Here is a 16389-nt window from a genome sequence, read left to right as displayed (position 1 = left end):
GTATTTCTATTTAAAGCAGATATTTAGCACTGGGGAACTAAAATGGGTTATCTCTCCTGTTACAAATTCTTACTGACTGGTCTAATTAGCACTTGTTCCTGCCAGAGAGATGACATTTTTTTTTTTTTTTCGGAGAACCCTTCACAAACGAATGCTTTCAGGGTTCCCAGTGGAGGGCTGCTGGGAGAAACTGGCATTCTAGATCATGTTCCAGGTGTCACAGAACTGTCCACTTATTGGAAGGCATACTGAGGGTGACCATATGGCTAAATGTTCGCCATGCCAGACTGGGGGCAGTTCAGGCAATGCATTCTGGTCCTTGTAGTTCTGCAAAGGTGTGAACATACATTGGGAGTTGAACTGAGCTGTCCCTGTGCACTGTGTTTTAAAGTTCCTATCAATACTGTTCTTGTAATGCATACACAGTTATGATTTGTCTTGTAAATTCATTATGTTTCTAAAACTCGTAAAAGGCATCATTATAGTAGCTCAGGTTTGTGGCAGGGTAGCTCTCAACATATTAAATGATGTATGCAGTTATTTCTCTGTATTATGCATTCTTACTGTAATGACTAAATACATTTAAAAAGGCTTGCAAACTGAATAAAATAATTAAAAGAAAATCCTCCTCCAGCCGCTGATCTGAAGCAGGCTTGCTGTATTTGTGATGATGTGAGTCAGCTAGGGGTTTGGTTCAGCGTGATCTGACCCACTGAGTCATCTGCATTCAGATCAGTGTGTGTATGTGTGTGTTATTTAGCAGTCTGTGTCACTGCACAAACCCAGCCTCCATAATAATGGTCTCGTCTGAGCTGCATTGACTCGAGTGGGATTTAGTTGTGATTTGGTTCGCTCTGTAAACCCCCTGCTGCAGCAGGCATTGTTAGAAATCCAACACCTGTTTAAATCTGTTTCAGAAATGTGACGTACACAGCATTAGATATGCAACACATACAGTGAAATTACTGCAGGAACAGCCCCCCCTGTTGATTGATGTATAATGTGGATCTCAAAACAGCAGCACTGTGCAGGAACTGATTGGTGATTGGGCACAGCAGCAGTTACTAATGTAGCTGTTTCCCATAATGACAGTGAACGCTTCAGATCCTTGAGCATATGATGAGCGAGACCTCCCTGCTTTAATCACAGCGGGGCCCCTCACTGCAATGAGTCAACACCCTGGTGTTAAAACTGCCGCTTCCCTCCTTACCATTTCGTTACAGCTCTGACGAGGGAAGCTCGTTCACGCTGCAGGCTGTTAAAGACTCGAGCAGTTTTCCCTGGGTGCCTTTACATTTCACTGTGTTACTCAACGCCTCCAGTCTGTGCTATTCTCGGCGGCTCCTTTGCTCTCTTCACTCCCGACAAAGACAAGTTTTATCCCGACGGCATTCACAATTCTGCAGCTCAGCCCACACAAAGCTTGGAGTCTTGACCCATGTGAGCAGAAACACAGACAGCCCAAGAAAAAGTATTTAACCAATAATCTCCCTCACACACACTATACCTGTTCTACACCATGACTTACAACCAACATTGTTACTAACCCTCAGGAACAATGATCTTCAGGAAGAGAAGGCCATGGGATTAGCCCTCTGCACCACCAGTTCCTGGAAGGAACGTGCTGCTTCACATTATAGACAACGTCAATTAACTAATTTGAAAACAAAGGCAGGGATGAGACAGATTTGAACCCAGTCCACCAAGCAGAAACAGCACAGCATGCCAGTGAAGTAGCCCGCTGTGCCACCTCACTTCCATGGAAGACCTGCCTATCTCACTGAATATAAGGTCAATGAACCAAGTCTCTGAAAATACAGCTGCCCCTGTCAGGCAGTTTTGAAAGCTGGGCTGCAGAGTCGTTTGACCTGTAGTTCTTTACCGATGCTGCCCCCCCCCCCCCCCATGTCGAGTAATTGGAATGCTTTCAATGCTTTATCCGTGAATGCAATAGCAGTGTTACTGCTTAGTGTCGAGGTGGCGCAGCAGGTAGATATTTACAACCAAGCACATCACCTGGGGGCGTTCTCTCCGAGACACACGGGGGAAAAAGAACACAGCTGTTGTTGCTGGTACAGGGAAAAACCTTTCTCGTTCTCCTTAGGCTTGCACTGAACAAGTGAAGCTCGGAATTTGGAATTAGAAGCGCGTCATATTTCAAACAGTAAGCTGTCTTGGTATCGCTATGCAATTATTTGACTTGATAAGGTATGTGAATGCAAGCAAGATCTGGGCTTTCAGCAATTATTAAAAAAACAAAAAATGTTTTAAAAACTCTGCACGCTTAACTGCCGCTCGCCCGACCCGGATTTGTGATTGCATCACTCAGGTCGTCTGTGTTTGTGCTGGGCTCCTCGGTACCGTGCAGAATTGTGTCTTTGCAGCGTTGTCGTGTTAGCTTTGCCCAGTGTTGCTGAGGAGGGGCGGTGCTTCTGCAAAGACAAGTACAGTCGCCTCACTCTGCGCTCATTCCCCGCACAGACCTGAGCTCGGCTTGCGGACTCTGATTCGGCTCCAGCATCGCCTGCATTCTTCTAGAAGGTTAGCAAGTCCGCGGCAGTTTGCTCGGGTTTGTGTGTTTTTTTTTTAAAAAAAAAACATAAACAAATAATAGCCGACTTTGAAATCGAGAATCTGCAAGTAGCTTTCGGCAGGAAAAGTGTTTTTACATTACTGTTTATCGCACGCCAGCAGCCGGTGCAGACTTCGCAAACACCCACTTCTATAAGGTAAGAGCATTCTGTACGCATGTAGTCTGAGATACTGTAGTTAGCGTCCGACAGATATATTAATAATTTAAATAATAATTGATGCACACGTATACGCGCATCACTGTTACTGTAAAGTAGGAATGCGTTGAAATACTCACAGTTAGGACTTTCTCCCATACTGCAATATATATATATATATATATATATATATATATATATATATATATATATATATATATATATATATATATATATATATACACAAAGTTAATAATAATTGGTTTCGTTATTGCACAGTGGATTTCATGCACATTATTATTCTAACCCGAAGCAGTTTTATTAGTATTACAATGCTTGTAATGCATTGATACACTGTTGCCTTCCTATACTTTCATCTTGTGTAACCCTGGCTAAAAAACACGACGCGAGGCTGGCAGTGACGTTAATAGACGTCACAAGAGAAGGACTCCACGGAACGGGCGGCAGGTTAGCTGGGAGTGGAAATCCATTGCCGTGTTTGAACTTTCTCCGCTGTTAACTTTCAGTGTTGCTGCGTTCCTGGTCAAACAGTTTAATTTGCAACAGAGCCCCACCCACCCGCTCTGCAAACAGATCTTCACTCTGCGTGGTGTTCTCCTGCATTAAGAAGGCGTGCGATGCAAACCCGCTTCTTTGTTACACCAGTCTAGTGTTAGGGATGCGGGGTAACCAACTCAAAATAGAGAAGTGGACAACCCCAACGCTTTACAACTCAGAATGTGTTCACGAAGGCATTTCAGTGTCCTGGATGGGTCTGGTAGAGCCTCTCCTGCTGTAATCCACACAGCATTAGATGCTTCCAATCTGTGAAGGGTGGACAGCTCTCCTAGCCAGCATTCAAACGATTCACTTTTTTTAGCATCAAAGAACAGTAGCTTAAGACAATATTAACATTATCATCTGTTTTAATAGCAAGAAACCTCAGCACAGTACCATGCATGTGTATTGTCTTTCTTACATGTTTAATATGAACGCGTGTGCAGGGAGTCCTGAAGAGCAGGTGCTTGCTCCACTCTACATTTAACTGGAGGAATCTACCAGGAAAGCTTGTGTCACTTTCTGCAGTGTTTGAATGGCCTGCGCTCATTAATAGCATTTTACATTGGAGCTGACAGGGAGAATCTGGCATGCTAGAGCCAGGGAACCCATGGTGTGCCTAATTAAATGGCACAGTACAGATCAGATTGGATTATTATTTATTTTTATGGTAATGCACTTTATTCACATACAGAGCTTTCTTTTATAAAAATGGATGTGAGTTTTAGTCCAGTGATTTTTTAGAATTCTGTAATTAGGAAAATCAGCTGCCAGCTTTGATTCTTATTAAATTCAAAAAGCACAGCCGAGAGTGAAGAACACGCTGGGTTACCTGCGAATACAGCAGTGAACTCTAGACTTCACCTCCTTTCCCCTGTGAACAAAACCGTCAAGGCTCTTTGAAACTGTATCCTTGAGAACCGATCCCCCAAGCTGTGTTCAACTTTGTTACAGGCATCGGATTGCTAGGCTAATTGCTAATGGCAACGTATTCAGAACACTATGGGAGAGCATTTCCTCAGGGCACGGTGAAATCCGGAATGTCCTGACTGTGCAGATCAACAGGTGGATATAGCCACACCCACTTTAGTTAATTATTCATGAGCCGCTTCTCCTCAGCCTCTGGTGAAAGTCGCTAGGAAAGCAGGTTTCTGCACAGATTCTGTCCATGTGGGGGCTGCATCAAATGTATTAATCTTAAGAATGATGTGACAACCAAGCAAACAAATACACTGAAAGCAAAATAGGATCACACATTTAAAAAAGACAACAGCTTAGTCCTTGAATAATAACAGTTTTACAGCCCGTCTCAAGCCATTATTCTACAACACAATATTCCAATATTGACACGCATGATTCTTAGCAATAGGTTACACTTCAGCGCTACGAGTACAGACCTCATTAACAATCACGGGATGATTTGAATGTGCTGCGGTCTGTTGTAGGTCTGTTTTTTCGAGGCACAACATTTCTCTTAAAGTTTTGTATTTGTGGGCAAAAGCTGATTTGTTTGAGTGCTTGTCGAGTTCAGCAGCAGCGAATTTGGTTTTTTTCGAGGTGATGCAGCTGCTGCCAGCATGCAGGTCCAGGCGTGGAGGGTGTCAGCGTGTCACACAAGGGGGATTCCTGTATTACCGCATTCAGACAAGAACCAGACTGCTGCGCTGCTGCAGTGTAAACATGAACAGGGGCAGGAGAGCTCGCACAAAACCAAACACTGCATTACTAAAACAACGTGTCCATTCTGCACGCAACTCCTAAAAGCACTCAGTATGAATCAGTAAAAGGTCTCCCCTGTAATGCTGTTGAAGCTGACACCCTGGGATCCTTCAAGAAGCTGCTTGATGAGATTCTGGGATCAATAAGCTACTAACAACCAAACCAGCAAGATGGGCCTCATGGCCTCCTCTCGTTTGTAACCATTCTTCTGTTCTTATGAAGTAAGAGATACATGGGGGCGTGGCTCAGCAGCTACACTTGCTGAGCGGCTATTGGACTCGCAGCTCGGTTAAGAGCCTGGTTAAAGCATTAGGGTGGAACGGGGGCTCCCACGTGAAATGAGTTCTGGAGCTCTCAGCTTTCCTGCTTCCCAGCGGCTCTCCAGCCCATCCACTGTCCAGCAATCCTGCCACCGTTAAAAGCTTGAGACCAAAACCAGCGCCAGCATGTGGAGGATATAGAACCTGTCGCTCTGAAACTTTGAGAACATCGCAGATGCTTCTATCTCTTTCATTGGTGTTTTTTAATGCATTCAAAATACGAATAAAAAGGGGGCCACCCTGCAGGTTAAACAGGATTAATGTGTGGCTGAAAGGATGGGAATGATAAGCAAGGGATCCCAGCAGGGCAGACAGGCAGCACAGGCACTGGAGGGTATTACTGGACTGAAGCTGATGCTGCGCAGCACATCCTCTCCATGGAAACGAGGAATGTGGTAGCTGGCGTTTGCTGCTGAACCACTGTACCCCTGGGGTACTCGTCTGCTTCTGATGAGGACGAGTACATCACGCTTCTGTTCCTGTACCACAGGCCCCTGCAGTGTGTGCTGAGAGAGCAGATAAAACAACCACCAAGACTGATCCTGTGCAGCTACACACATTCCCCTGTGCCAGGAACAACATCTGTAATAATGTGTTTGTGCACACAGTGACAGGGATTGACAGGGTTGAATTAGGGACACCTGTGCTTTTTCACTTTTTTTCTAATTAAATCTCAGGTGTGTGTACACTGTAAAACCTGCACTGGTTGCAATGAGAGTCTGATCTCCACCCCTGTATAATAATGGAACGCGGGGGTGTTCCTACGTTGCCTGCGTGTTATTACTCGTTTGTTTGCTCAGCCCGGGACTGCAATGGAGTAGATCAATGACCGAATCCTCTGAGCACATCAGAGTTAAGCAGATGAAAGCCTGACTCAGGGAATATGTTACAGGCATTCTCCCCGGCACATCCATTCAGGAGCGCTGCTGACAGCTCGAGGTCCGCTCCCTGAGGAATGAGCAGCGTGGGATTGCTTACAATACAAGCTTATGCCAAAACGCAGAGCCTCACTGTCCTGCACGCCTGTATAAATAGCGGTCTAGATCCGCTGCAGTGGCAGCTCAGCACTTTAGAATGAATGGATACCTTTTGCTTCGCTAGAGGGTTTGCAGTTCACTTCAAACCCATGATCAAGCCCCGAACAGTAACTGAACGGACTTCTGCAGCCTCTGCAGTATAGCGCTGCACCGGTTTCATACAGATTGCAATACAGAACCAAGAAACTCAGATCACAGTAACCTCATAGCTGAGATTCTGGGCTTCATATATGAAATGCACTAAAAGGAGGGATGTAACAAGGGTTATTGAGAGGCAGCATGTTGGTCTGCTGCCGTTTAGATCAGGGCTGTCCAATCCCGGTCCTGGAGGGCTATTCCACTCCAGGTTTAACAAGTAAAATGAGATCATTAACTACTTGAGGGTCTGGATGGAAGTTTAACTGGTTCAATTAAAAGGAATTAGAATAGAGCTGGAACAAAGACCTGGGCTGGCAAAGATGGCTGGCCACCGCTGGTTTAGATTCCAGCACTGATGAGAGAGTTATTTTGGCTTTATTAACTGTGTTATATTTCATCAGGACCGACTCGTTGACGTTGACGTCATATTATTAACAACAACAACAGCGCTAACTTGATCATAAGCTTTGCAAGTCTAGCCAGCAGTGTAGTCATGCCCAGCATAGGATTGATCACATGATGGTGGAGGAACGCGTGCGCGCTTCCATCAGATTCAGGCTCTTCGATTTCCTCGGGTGCGACAGCCCGGTCTGAACTTCCAAGGTCTACTAATTCTCTCTCTTTTTTTTTTTTTAAAAACTGGACTAAGGTCAGAGGATTTTATTTTTACTTGTCAAATGCAAATATATGGTGTTAGAGGCACACTTGTAATTTACATTGCAATCCTGTGAAGAAATCCTTTTATTGCTTCAAACTATTTTAAACGAGTTCCATCCGCAGCTCTTAATAAAAGGTGATCATTCTTTCAACCTATCGATTTCTCACTGTTTAAAAACCTGTTGACACTGTGCATACCTTGATTGGAAGAGGGCTTCAATCCAAAAGCTGCTCCTATCAAAGCCGAAAGCACTCCTACGAGTCCTTCTTTTAAACACCTCTAAACATTTTTGTTTCCTCTTTTCATTCAGGATCAGTAATGTTGGTGAGGACGTAATCCCTTCACACCATCCAAAAGAACCGGCTTACCTTGGAAGAGAACCATTCCTCCCGCTGGAAGATGATGGCTGCAGCGTGCTGAAGCAGGACGACCTCCGTCTCCCCCAATCTCACTCCCACTCTCACTCTCTGTCTCTCAATGACTTCCCGGAGTCAAAGCTACTTCCACCAGCACCAGCAGCAACCGCACCGGAGCTCAGTGGTGCCCACGTCATTGCCCAGGCTGGTGCACGAGACCAGTGTGCTGGGGGGGATCGCGCAGATCACCCCCTCCCTCTTCCTGAGCCGGGGCAACGTGGCCTCCAACCGCAGCCTCCTGCTGTCCAAGGGCATCACCTGCGTGGTGAACGCCACCATCGAGCTGCCCAACTTCAACTGGCCCCACGTGGAGTACGTGAAGGTGCCCCTGGCCGACGTGCCCCACTCCCCCATCTCCCTGTACTTCGACAGCGTGGCCGACAAGATCCACAGCGTGGGGCGCAAGCGGGGGGCCGTGCTGGTGCACTGTGCCGCCGGGGTGAGCCGCTCCGCCACGCTGTGCCTGGCGTACCTCATGAAATACCACCGCATGTCGCTGGCCGAAGCCCACGCCTGGGTGAAGTCGCGCCGGCCCGTCATCCGCCCCAACGCCGGCTTCTGGAAGCAGCTCATCGAGTATGAGCGCAAATTGTTCGGCAGGAGCAGCGTCAGAATGGTGGCGACTCCCTACGGGGTCGTTCCCGACGTCTGCGAGAGGGGCCGCAGGAACCTGCCCCCCTACTGGGGCATTTAGAGGAGGGGAGAGGGGGACAGGGTAGAGTGGAGTTCTCCCTTCGACGCTTTCCAGGCCTACTGGAGCGTGAAGAGCAGTGGTTCCTTTTTTTTGTCCCCCCCCCCCCCCCCCTCAAGAGTTTGGTTTCAGAAACCAAACTAAAAGCTGTAACAGCCTCTTGTGGCCCTGGGTATGTTTTTTCCCCCCCATTGGTTATTACTGTTTCCTGAAATTCCTGGGTTTATTTATTTCTCAAATCGTCCAAAAGGCAAATCCAAAAGAAAAGAAAATCGTTGAGGTCACAAGAGGTTATAGTCTCTAATGCACACCGCAAGGATTCTACAAGCAAAATGGAACACGGAAATATTTCATTTATTTATTCATTTTGGATTATTTTATTATTATTATTTTTTTTTTTAATTGTTGAACATCCTGGGGCAAGCATGGAGCAGAGTTCCCTGCTCCCCTAAATCCTTCAGCTCTGTACTCCACAATCCTGACACCCCAAGTGTCTCTCAGTCCTAAGCTAGCCTGGTCCTGGGAACCCAAACCACTGCAGCCAGCGCGCCTGTCTGTACAGAACAGGAGCAGAGGGGAGTGGCTGCAAACTTTGCAGATTAATAATTGTCGTACTGTGTGTGTCAAAACCAGCTGGAGGTGGTAATGATGTATCTGTGCGCCATTAGAGGATCTTTTCTGTAATCCGATTTCGATGCTTTACCGGGGGGGGGGGGTCAATCTGCTACCAGACCCCTGCAATTCTGTGGGCAGCCTGTCTATTGGGCTAAGGTGATATCAGTTCAACTGCTGTGTATGAAACACAAGAGGAGTTTAAGAGTTCAGCAGGGATGTTTAGTTTGGGGTTAAGCTAGCATTTATCTTGTAGGCAAAGTGTCCTTAATAGATTAGCCATATGGGTGAACATATGAGCTAAGTGTTTTTTTTTTTTTTATATGTGCCATGTCCAGTTCAATGCGCTACCATCTCAACACACGCTCTCCGCGAGGTGAACCCCTGCCCCGCGGGGAAACAGTTTGGTGCACAGACTCTTCAGCCTTTAAAATACTTTATAGATTCTCTCAACTTTCATAGCGTTTTGTGGAGTTTGAGTGCACAGAATACCAGAACGGTTAAGAAAATTAACATGCGTTTCCTAAACGTACTTAAAACAAACACGTGATTGATGGAGCAGAAGATGAAAACGCTGTTTAGGGTGCAAGCACTCCGTACTTGCGCAGAACGACCACGATTACTTCACCAAGGCTGCCGTGATAAAGCAAAGGAAGGGGAATTTTCAAGCAGTTGAACAGAGTTGCTGAAATCGAGGGGTTTTGTCACCTAGGGTTATTAAGCACGTGCTGTGGAACGAGACAAAGAGCACAAACAATCCGAGGTCACTTTTACTGCAAAGCAGAAGAGACAAGTGAAACCTTCGAGCCTTTAGCTTTGCATTGCTGAACGATGGGGGAGGGGGGGGGTACGTTTCAAAGCCTGTCTGAAAACCAGAGAGATGTTGGATCCATTGTTCTGGACTGCCTCGGATTCAATCTTCAGCCTGAGAAATCACCAATAAAAAATAAGAAACCTCATCTACATGTTCCTGGTGGTTTTGTCTTTACTTCATTGATAAAGTTTAGGTGCTAGATTAACATATGAAACACGTAAAGCACGAATACAAAAATAAATCATTAAATAAAAGTTAATAGATTATTAAATGAATAACTATACAAATAAAGATTATCACTTCTGTCTAAAAGTGGTCTCCTGTTTTAATTTGCTCAGAGTTGAATAGTCAAGGTATAAACAGTTGGTCAGACACCACACACATTATTTATATATATATTTGTTTCTCTGTTTGTGCACGTACAGTTGTGTTAGGCTTTGCCGTTTGTACAAACAGTCTTCTACAACAGCTACAGTGTATGGGTGATGTGCCGTACAGGCATCCATTTAAATGTGTACAGAGACTGGGGATGTTCCAATGCACAGTGTTAACGTCTACTCTCTGGGTCAGGTATGGATCAGAAAGTACATTTAAAAGCTTAACTAGTTCTACTCGGAGCGCAGGGGAACTGGGGAAAGTAGAGAGTTAAATGAAATGCCTCTGCATTATAAAAAGACGTTAAACTAGAAACCAAGACGACCATCTGGAGCGATATGCAACGAAAACAGGAGAAGACGCAGTGTATTACAAACCTGTCGACAGCGAATGAAAAGGACAGTTACCTTGGTAACCGTCACCAAGGGCAGCAGGGATCTTAGCGATGAATATTAACAGTGATGCAGCAGAGAGTCACCGCAATCAAGTGGATATCAGGCATCAGGCTATGCAGCCGGTAGAGCAGCTGCACAGCCTCTATAAACAGAAGCAGCAGGCAGTCGTGACACAGCAAACATCTAATGCTTCCCAAAAGGCAGTTGGGACATATACAGCTCCACCCCCAGAGAGACCTATAAATATGTGTGCGCATGTTATATAAAATCTTCATCAGGAGGCTCCCAGAACAAGCTGTCATGGGGTATCAATCTGGGGAATGATAGGAGCCGTCTGTCTGTCCATATTACTGTACCGAAGCACCACAACTGCTCCAAATTCAACAGTTAAAAGGTAAATCATGGATTAATACTTTTTTTATAAATGCATTTAAAAATGATTCATACAGCAACCAGTTAGTTAGAAGCAACAGGAGGTCGGACTGAGTCACAGCTTTTTTTTTTTTTTTTTTTTTTTTTAAACTTTGTGCCTGTGGGAAAAAAGCTTGAGAAACTATTCATACATTTGTAACTGTGTATAAATTTATAGACACACATGCAGTGTAGCCATCTAGTTTAGATAAAGCAGCAGATGTCTTTAATTGGAGTTTCTTGTTTTCCATAATCCATACCGTTTCGTGGCATGAAATACAAGAATCCACGAACACGATTCAGCTCTAAATTGTAAATCTGCCACGGTGGCAGGATACTTTTAACCAGATTATTATTCCTGAATAAGAAATATATTCGTGCTACTACACTACAAGATAAGCTCACAGGTGAGGCTTGGGTCACAGTCTAATAAAGAGCACCCTGGGCTATAGATTCTGTGCTCCAATGTTAAACCCCCTGTGCTAGTGGATATAATGAAATCACCACGGAGCACTCGTTACAAACTCAAACACTCGTTAAACGAACGCATTGCCCCCGAGAGGCAACCTTGTGCCGGGTTCACTTGCTGAGCGATTCCTTATAAATAAACAACCGTTCAGGGCTGAATTAACGAGCCGCCTTAATTTCTCACTCAGGAAACTTATCCAAGGGAGTATAAAAATAAATCCAAATTAGAAATAAACAAACACACAGCCTTAACCCCCGGCTACCCACCCTGAAGCTGCAGATAAAGAGATCTCGACTCGCTGCTGCGGCTTGGGATGTTTCCTTACCTTTATAAATTACACGACACGGAGCCAAGCACGGGGGGCTCCAGATAAATGCTGCTGGCCACACGACAACAAACAGGACCTCACCTTCGACGGGGAACGACTCATTAATAAGCAGCTGTGAGAATGTAGTACGCGTGCAGATTATTAAACATCTGGGCGCAGTTTATTAGATGTTACTGAACGGTTAGCAGAGGGGTAAACTTATACAGGTCACTGCCACAGCAGCTCCAACTCACAAGCTGGACTACCCTGTAGATAATGTCCCATGCATGCACTGATACAGAGTTAGATTGAGTTTCCAAAGACAGTGAGTACACTCCGCTACCCTTAGGTGACAGAACACAGCAATCAGGGTTAATTGGTTTTACAAAGAAGACAATGTGCTCGAAATGTATTCTTAGAAGTCTGTTGGGATCAAGCAGTCCAACAGAGAAGAGACCCACATTCTCATCGCTTTGTAATGAAGTTAATACAAAAAAATCTGGTAAATTAAAAAGCAGCAAAACTCCCGGAGGGAGAGCAGAGCTAGACAAACCCAGAGAAATCCCTCGTCCCACAAACCCGACTACTGAAAGAGACAGAAAAAATAAAGCATACCCTGCGTTTACCAATTCCTTTCAGGAAATAAAAATGCGTTAGGAATGGAGACACAGTTAAAATCTTTCAAGTGGCAATTCAGACCTCACAATACTGCTCCTTCCTGTCACTCCTCACTAGGATCCCAGATGGATTTCATAGCTGATAATTAAAATACGCTCTTCTGCGAGGTCTTTTTGAGCATCAATTTAGGAAACGGGAGATTCATCGCCCGTGCTGGGATGTGATCGACACACGCAGGGGACAGAGGCTGCAGATTAGTAGCACAGAGACCAGCTGGAGTGTTCTGCAGCAGGTAAATCTGGGATCAAGTGCGTTGAACCTCAGGGAGGACCAGTATTTTCTTTTGATCCTGTCTGTTCTACATAGGTAACTTTTCAAAAGCACCAGCCTGCATCTGCATAGCACTTCCTCTTTGTGGCATTAAAAGACATTCTCCGACAAATCATGCAAAATGAGAAACGTATCATGAACCCCTACACAGAGTTTTCCAATTCAAGAAAAAGTCAGTCATGGTTTGTCGCATCAGCCTGAATCTAAACTACAGCACCGATACAGCTACAAAACCCTGGCCAAGAAACCGCTTCAATGAACTACAAGACAGCACATACACTCAGAGCTGCACTGTACTGCTGAGAGCATAGCGGCAGCCCTGTTACTGTCATCACAAGGTCTTGTGTTGCTACATACTTTATAAAATTGCGCATGAAAAGCGCTACATCACCATGCATCTTAACAGCAATAACTCGCACGTGTTCATGCAAGAGTAGGTTGATTACATGAGTAACTGGACCTGCAAACTCCGTCACAAAGCAATGTCAGAGACTTCCAAGGCTTTCGTTCCAAAACCGCTTTATTAGGATTTCCCAACCCTGCTGATCAGACATGTGGAACAGTGCACACTGACAGAGCAGTAGATATGAGTACATGGGGATGTACAGAAACTAGGCATACAGTACACAAATAAGGGCTATAGGTTTGTGTGCAGTATCAGGGATGAAAGCTTTGACAATTAGGGCTGTGCAGGTACCCCAAAACCCCCACAGATATGAATGCAACTGGGACAATGTTAAATGACAGCAAAGTTTGAACTTCAGGGCAGGAGAAAGACTTTGTAAAAGCAACACAGTTCAGTGTATAAATACAGAATGCACCAAGAAGATTGCTGGTAACAGGAGCCCTCCACACAGAATCACATTACACACACACACACAGAAACTACTTCTCTTCTGAGAACAGTCTAAACATTACAACTGAATGCCCCTTGTTCTACTCCAGTTCACAGTTTTCACACACAAGGAATAAATAAATACGGCACTGCATTTAGAGAGCGCCAGATCTTAAATCAGGAAAAATGAAAGTGTGGAATTATAGCAACGCAGAAGAAGATTTCACATAACGATCAATCAATCAACACAACTCAGCAACAACAAATACTCTTTGATAAATCACTCCTGTAAATTATAATTATAATAAGCCTTTTTTTTTTAAATTGGTTTTGTGGTTTGTAGGGCTTAGATTTGGTATCAGCTTAAGCGCCACAATAAATTAAGTTAACAATACCTCACTGTGTTACAGCTGCTTAAACACACCTACTGAAAAGCAACTCGGATGCTTTTACATTCCTGTCTTTTATCCAATATTTACCAAAAGTCAATTAAGTCACTTCCCTTCCAAGACCGTATTACACTGTAAACACCAATCAAATGAGAGTAGAATGATTTCGCCATTTACTTCAACAACAAAAATAAATGATAAAAATCTGACACTCTCGTTTCAAGGGCAGTGGTCCTTTGAGGTGTGCCGGTGGGTGAATCTGAATCTGGCACCCGACTCCTATTGCACAGCAGTTTCACCCACTCCAGGTTTTACTAGAAGCTTGATTAGCCACAGTATGTACAGGTAACAAGCTCAGGTGGTATCTGATTAAGCTCACAGCGAAACCAGGGAATGGATCAAACTGCTATGCAATGGGAGTCATATTTCCATCCTTCAGTCGGTAGGGGAATAAAACTCATTACAATCTACTACTGTGTTCAAGCTCTGCTTTTGTGGCATTGGATAAACCTGTACTTTAACCCTTTCAATCCTGGTATGTTAACATAAGCCCTCGGAAATCACGCTGGAACCTCATGGGACTCCTAGGTCCGAGTCTGGGGTCGAGTAGAAACGTATGGAAAAAAACACGTTGTCCTGTTCTCATGTACACCTAATAAAAGGAGTTCTTCAGCTCAACAAAAACACTCGAGGACACTGGCCTAGGCAGTCGATGAGAGGAGGTGAGATGACAACAGAAAAGGAATAAGGAGCTCCAATTCCCAGCTTCTGTAATGAAGTCCTCAAACACAAGCTCTGGGTGGTTAATGGAGAGCAGTTGGTCTGAGCGAGCGCTGGAGACTTCACGTCCACAGCCTTGTGATTTGACTCTCCACAGGCCTCTGCCTAGCAGCTCTGTTGGTCGCCATGGCAGCAGCTCAGAGCAGGTCAGGCAAGATGAGGCCTGGCGGTTTGGGCTCCACGCAGTTAATCCAGAAATTGGCACAGCTGGCGTGATACTGGTGACCCCCGTACATCAACTTGAAGCTGTCCGTTTCCGAGCTGAAAGCCTGGGGGGGGGGGGGGAATATGTTACAAATCATTTAGAAATGTGTTTCAAATTCCTTTACCGGGGTGAATTCAGGTCTAATCCACCTTGTCAAGGTCACATAAATGTTTTAAATTTAAGAGAAAGAATCATCCGCACTGCACTAGAAACCGTCAAACATTAAACCTGCAAACCCCAAATCTTACCCAGAAACCTATTGGCTTAATCATCCTGGTGCTGCTGACAGAAATGTTTATTCCTGCACTTCACAGCACCACTGACAGCACACAGATTGCTCCAGTTGCCAGATTTTGGGTTAATCCCTCTTCTACAGGGTCTTTGAGCATCAATTTAGGAAACAGGGGAGACTCGTCACCCGTGCTGGGATGTGATCGACACACTCAGGAGCGCGTTGAACCTCAGAGGAAGGACCAGTATTTTTTTTTGGTCCTGTTCTAGATAGGTTGGTTCTAGATAGATAACTTTTCGAAAGTGCAAGCATGCATCATGCATGTATAATGTAAATGAGCCATGAATCATGATCTCCTACACAGAGGGAGAAAAAAAAAATTAAAATACAAAAAAATGGTAAGCAGAATGAATCACTCCATACAGAGCTCTCGTTGCCAGTACTTCAGTGGGCAGGCTGTGAATTCTTTATATTCTGAACAGGGAAGAATGTGGGACTGTGGGAGTCCAGGGATCATGCCATTCTTGTTTTAAGGCTGAGGGGGGTCGGTTATGTGGATGGGGGAGCAGAATTGCTCTTCACCCACATCCTTGAACTACTCCATTCGTTCCTCTTATTGCTTCTGATCTGAGAAATAATCTGCCAAGGTTTGCATCTCATCGCGAGGGAAGGACAATGGAGAGAACGCACAAGAGAAAGAGGTTTTCATCCCAGTGATTGCATGCAATTTACCCTTCAAAAGAGTCTGAGTTCCAGTGAAGGAACTCCAGCTATAAAAACATACAGAGCTGAAGATCTTGTTAAAGTAAATGACTGATAAAGATACCATTACAAATCAGCCACCCAGCTCTAGAAATCCTGATCGGCTGACCAGGAATATCGTGAAGTAATTAAAAAAGCACAGCCCGTGGGTCAGATATCATTTTTCTAATCCAAGTTTGTCTGCAAAGGATTTCTGCCTTACAGCCGCTATTTATTGTTTCTCTGTTCTAAATATCATAATGGATTACTGAGAATAGATAAATCAGGTAATGCATCTGGTCCACAATCCGAGTTACTGCTGCATCTGTAGTGCAGTCACTGTATTTAATACTGGCCGTCTCGTGTGTTACTGCTTACGCTGACAAACACGCAATGCATTTGAGCTCGTCTTGTTGCCGACTGCAGGACCACATGTTTCTGTGCTTATGGCTCAAGTCAGATCTCTACTAAATCCTTTGGGTCCTGGATGTTTAATGTCGCCTGCCCCTTTTTGACGCCTCGAGGGCAGCAGTATTATGATCGGCTGCTGTTCGGATCCTTCGGAGCGTCCTGTATTTCTCAGCGTTCGTCAGCAGGGTTAAAGAAACCG

The 16389-nt window shown here is 44.8% G+C and overlaps 2 protein-coding genes across 7 annotated transcripts in view; one reads left to right on the top strand and one right to left on the bottom strand.

Moving 5' to 3' along the window:
* Positions 1-2368: 2368 nt before the first annotated feature.
* dusp14 (dual specificity phosphatase 14) lies at positions 2369-9837 on the top strand. Of its 2 annotated transcripts, none has more exons than XM_041241360.1 (2): positions 2369-2541; positions 7470-9837. In XM_041241360.1, the coding sequence occupies exon 2, from the start codon at positions 7637-7639 to the stop codon at positions 8267-8269; it is 633 nt and encodes a 210-aa protein (XP_041097294.1). In that variant the 5' UTR covers positions 2369-2541; positions 7470-7636; the 3' UTR covers positions 8270-9837. The 2 variants fall into 2 exon arrangements, with proteins under 2 accessions (XP_041097294.1, XP_041097293.1); XM_041241359.1 differs by having other exon boundaries at positions 2373-2729.
* synrg (synergin, gamma) overlaps positions 8373-16389 on the bottom strand; it is a 34636-nt gene continuing 26619 nt past the window's right edge. For all 5 annotated transcript variants that reach the window (XM_041241357.1, XM_041241354.1, XM_041241356.1 and 2 more), the window contains one exon: positions 8373-14870. In XM_041241357.1, the coding sequence (XP_041097291.1) occupies positions 14739-14870 (132 nt within the window). In that variant the 3' untranslated portion in view covers positions 8373-14738. The remainder of the gene's footprint in view (positions 14871-16389) is intronic.

The sequence above is a fragment of the Polyodon spathula genome, unplaced genomic scaffold, assembly GCF_017654505.1.
Source record: "Polyodon spathula isolate WHYD16114869_AA unplaced genomic scaffold, ASM1765450v1 scaffolds_766, whole genome shotgun sequence".
Classification (NCBI taxonomy): Eukaryota; Metazoa; Chordata; class Actinopteri; order Acipenseriformes; family Polyodontidae; genus Polyodon; species Polyodon spathula.
The sequence above is the reverse complement of the archived record's forward strand: the minus strand, read 5'-3'. Positions and strand labels throughout refer to the sequence as shown.

Excerpts from the sequence above, each read along its gene's own strand:
- dusp14 (XM_041241360.1), top strand. The coding sequence starts at position 7,637 with ATGACTTCCCGGAGTCAAAGCTACTTCCACCAGCACCAGCAGCAACCG.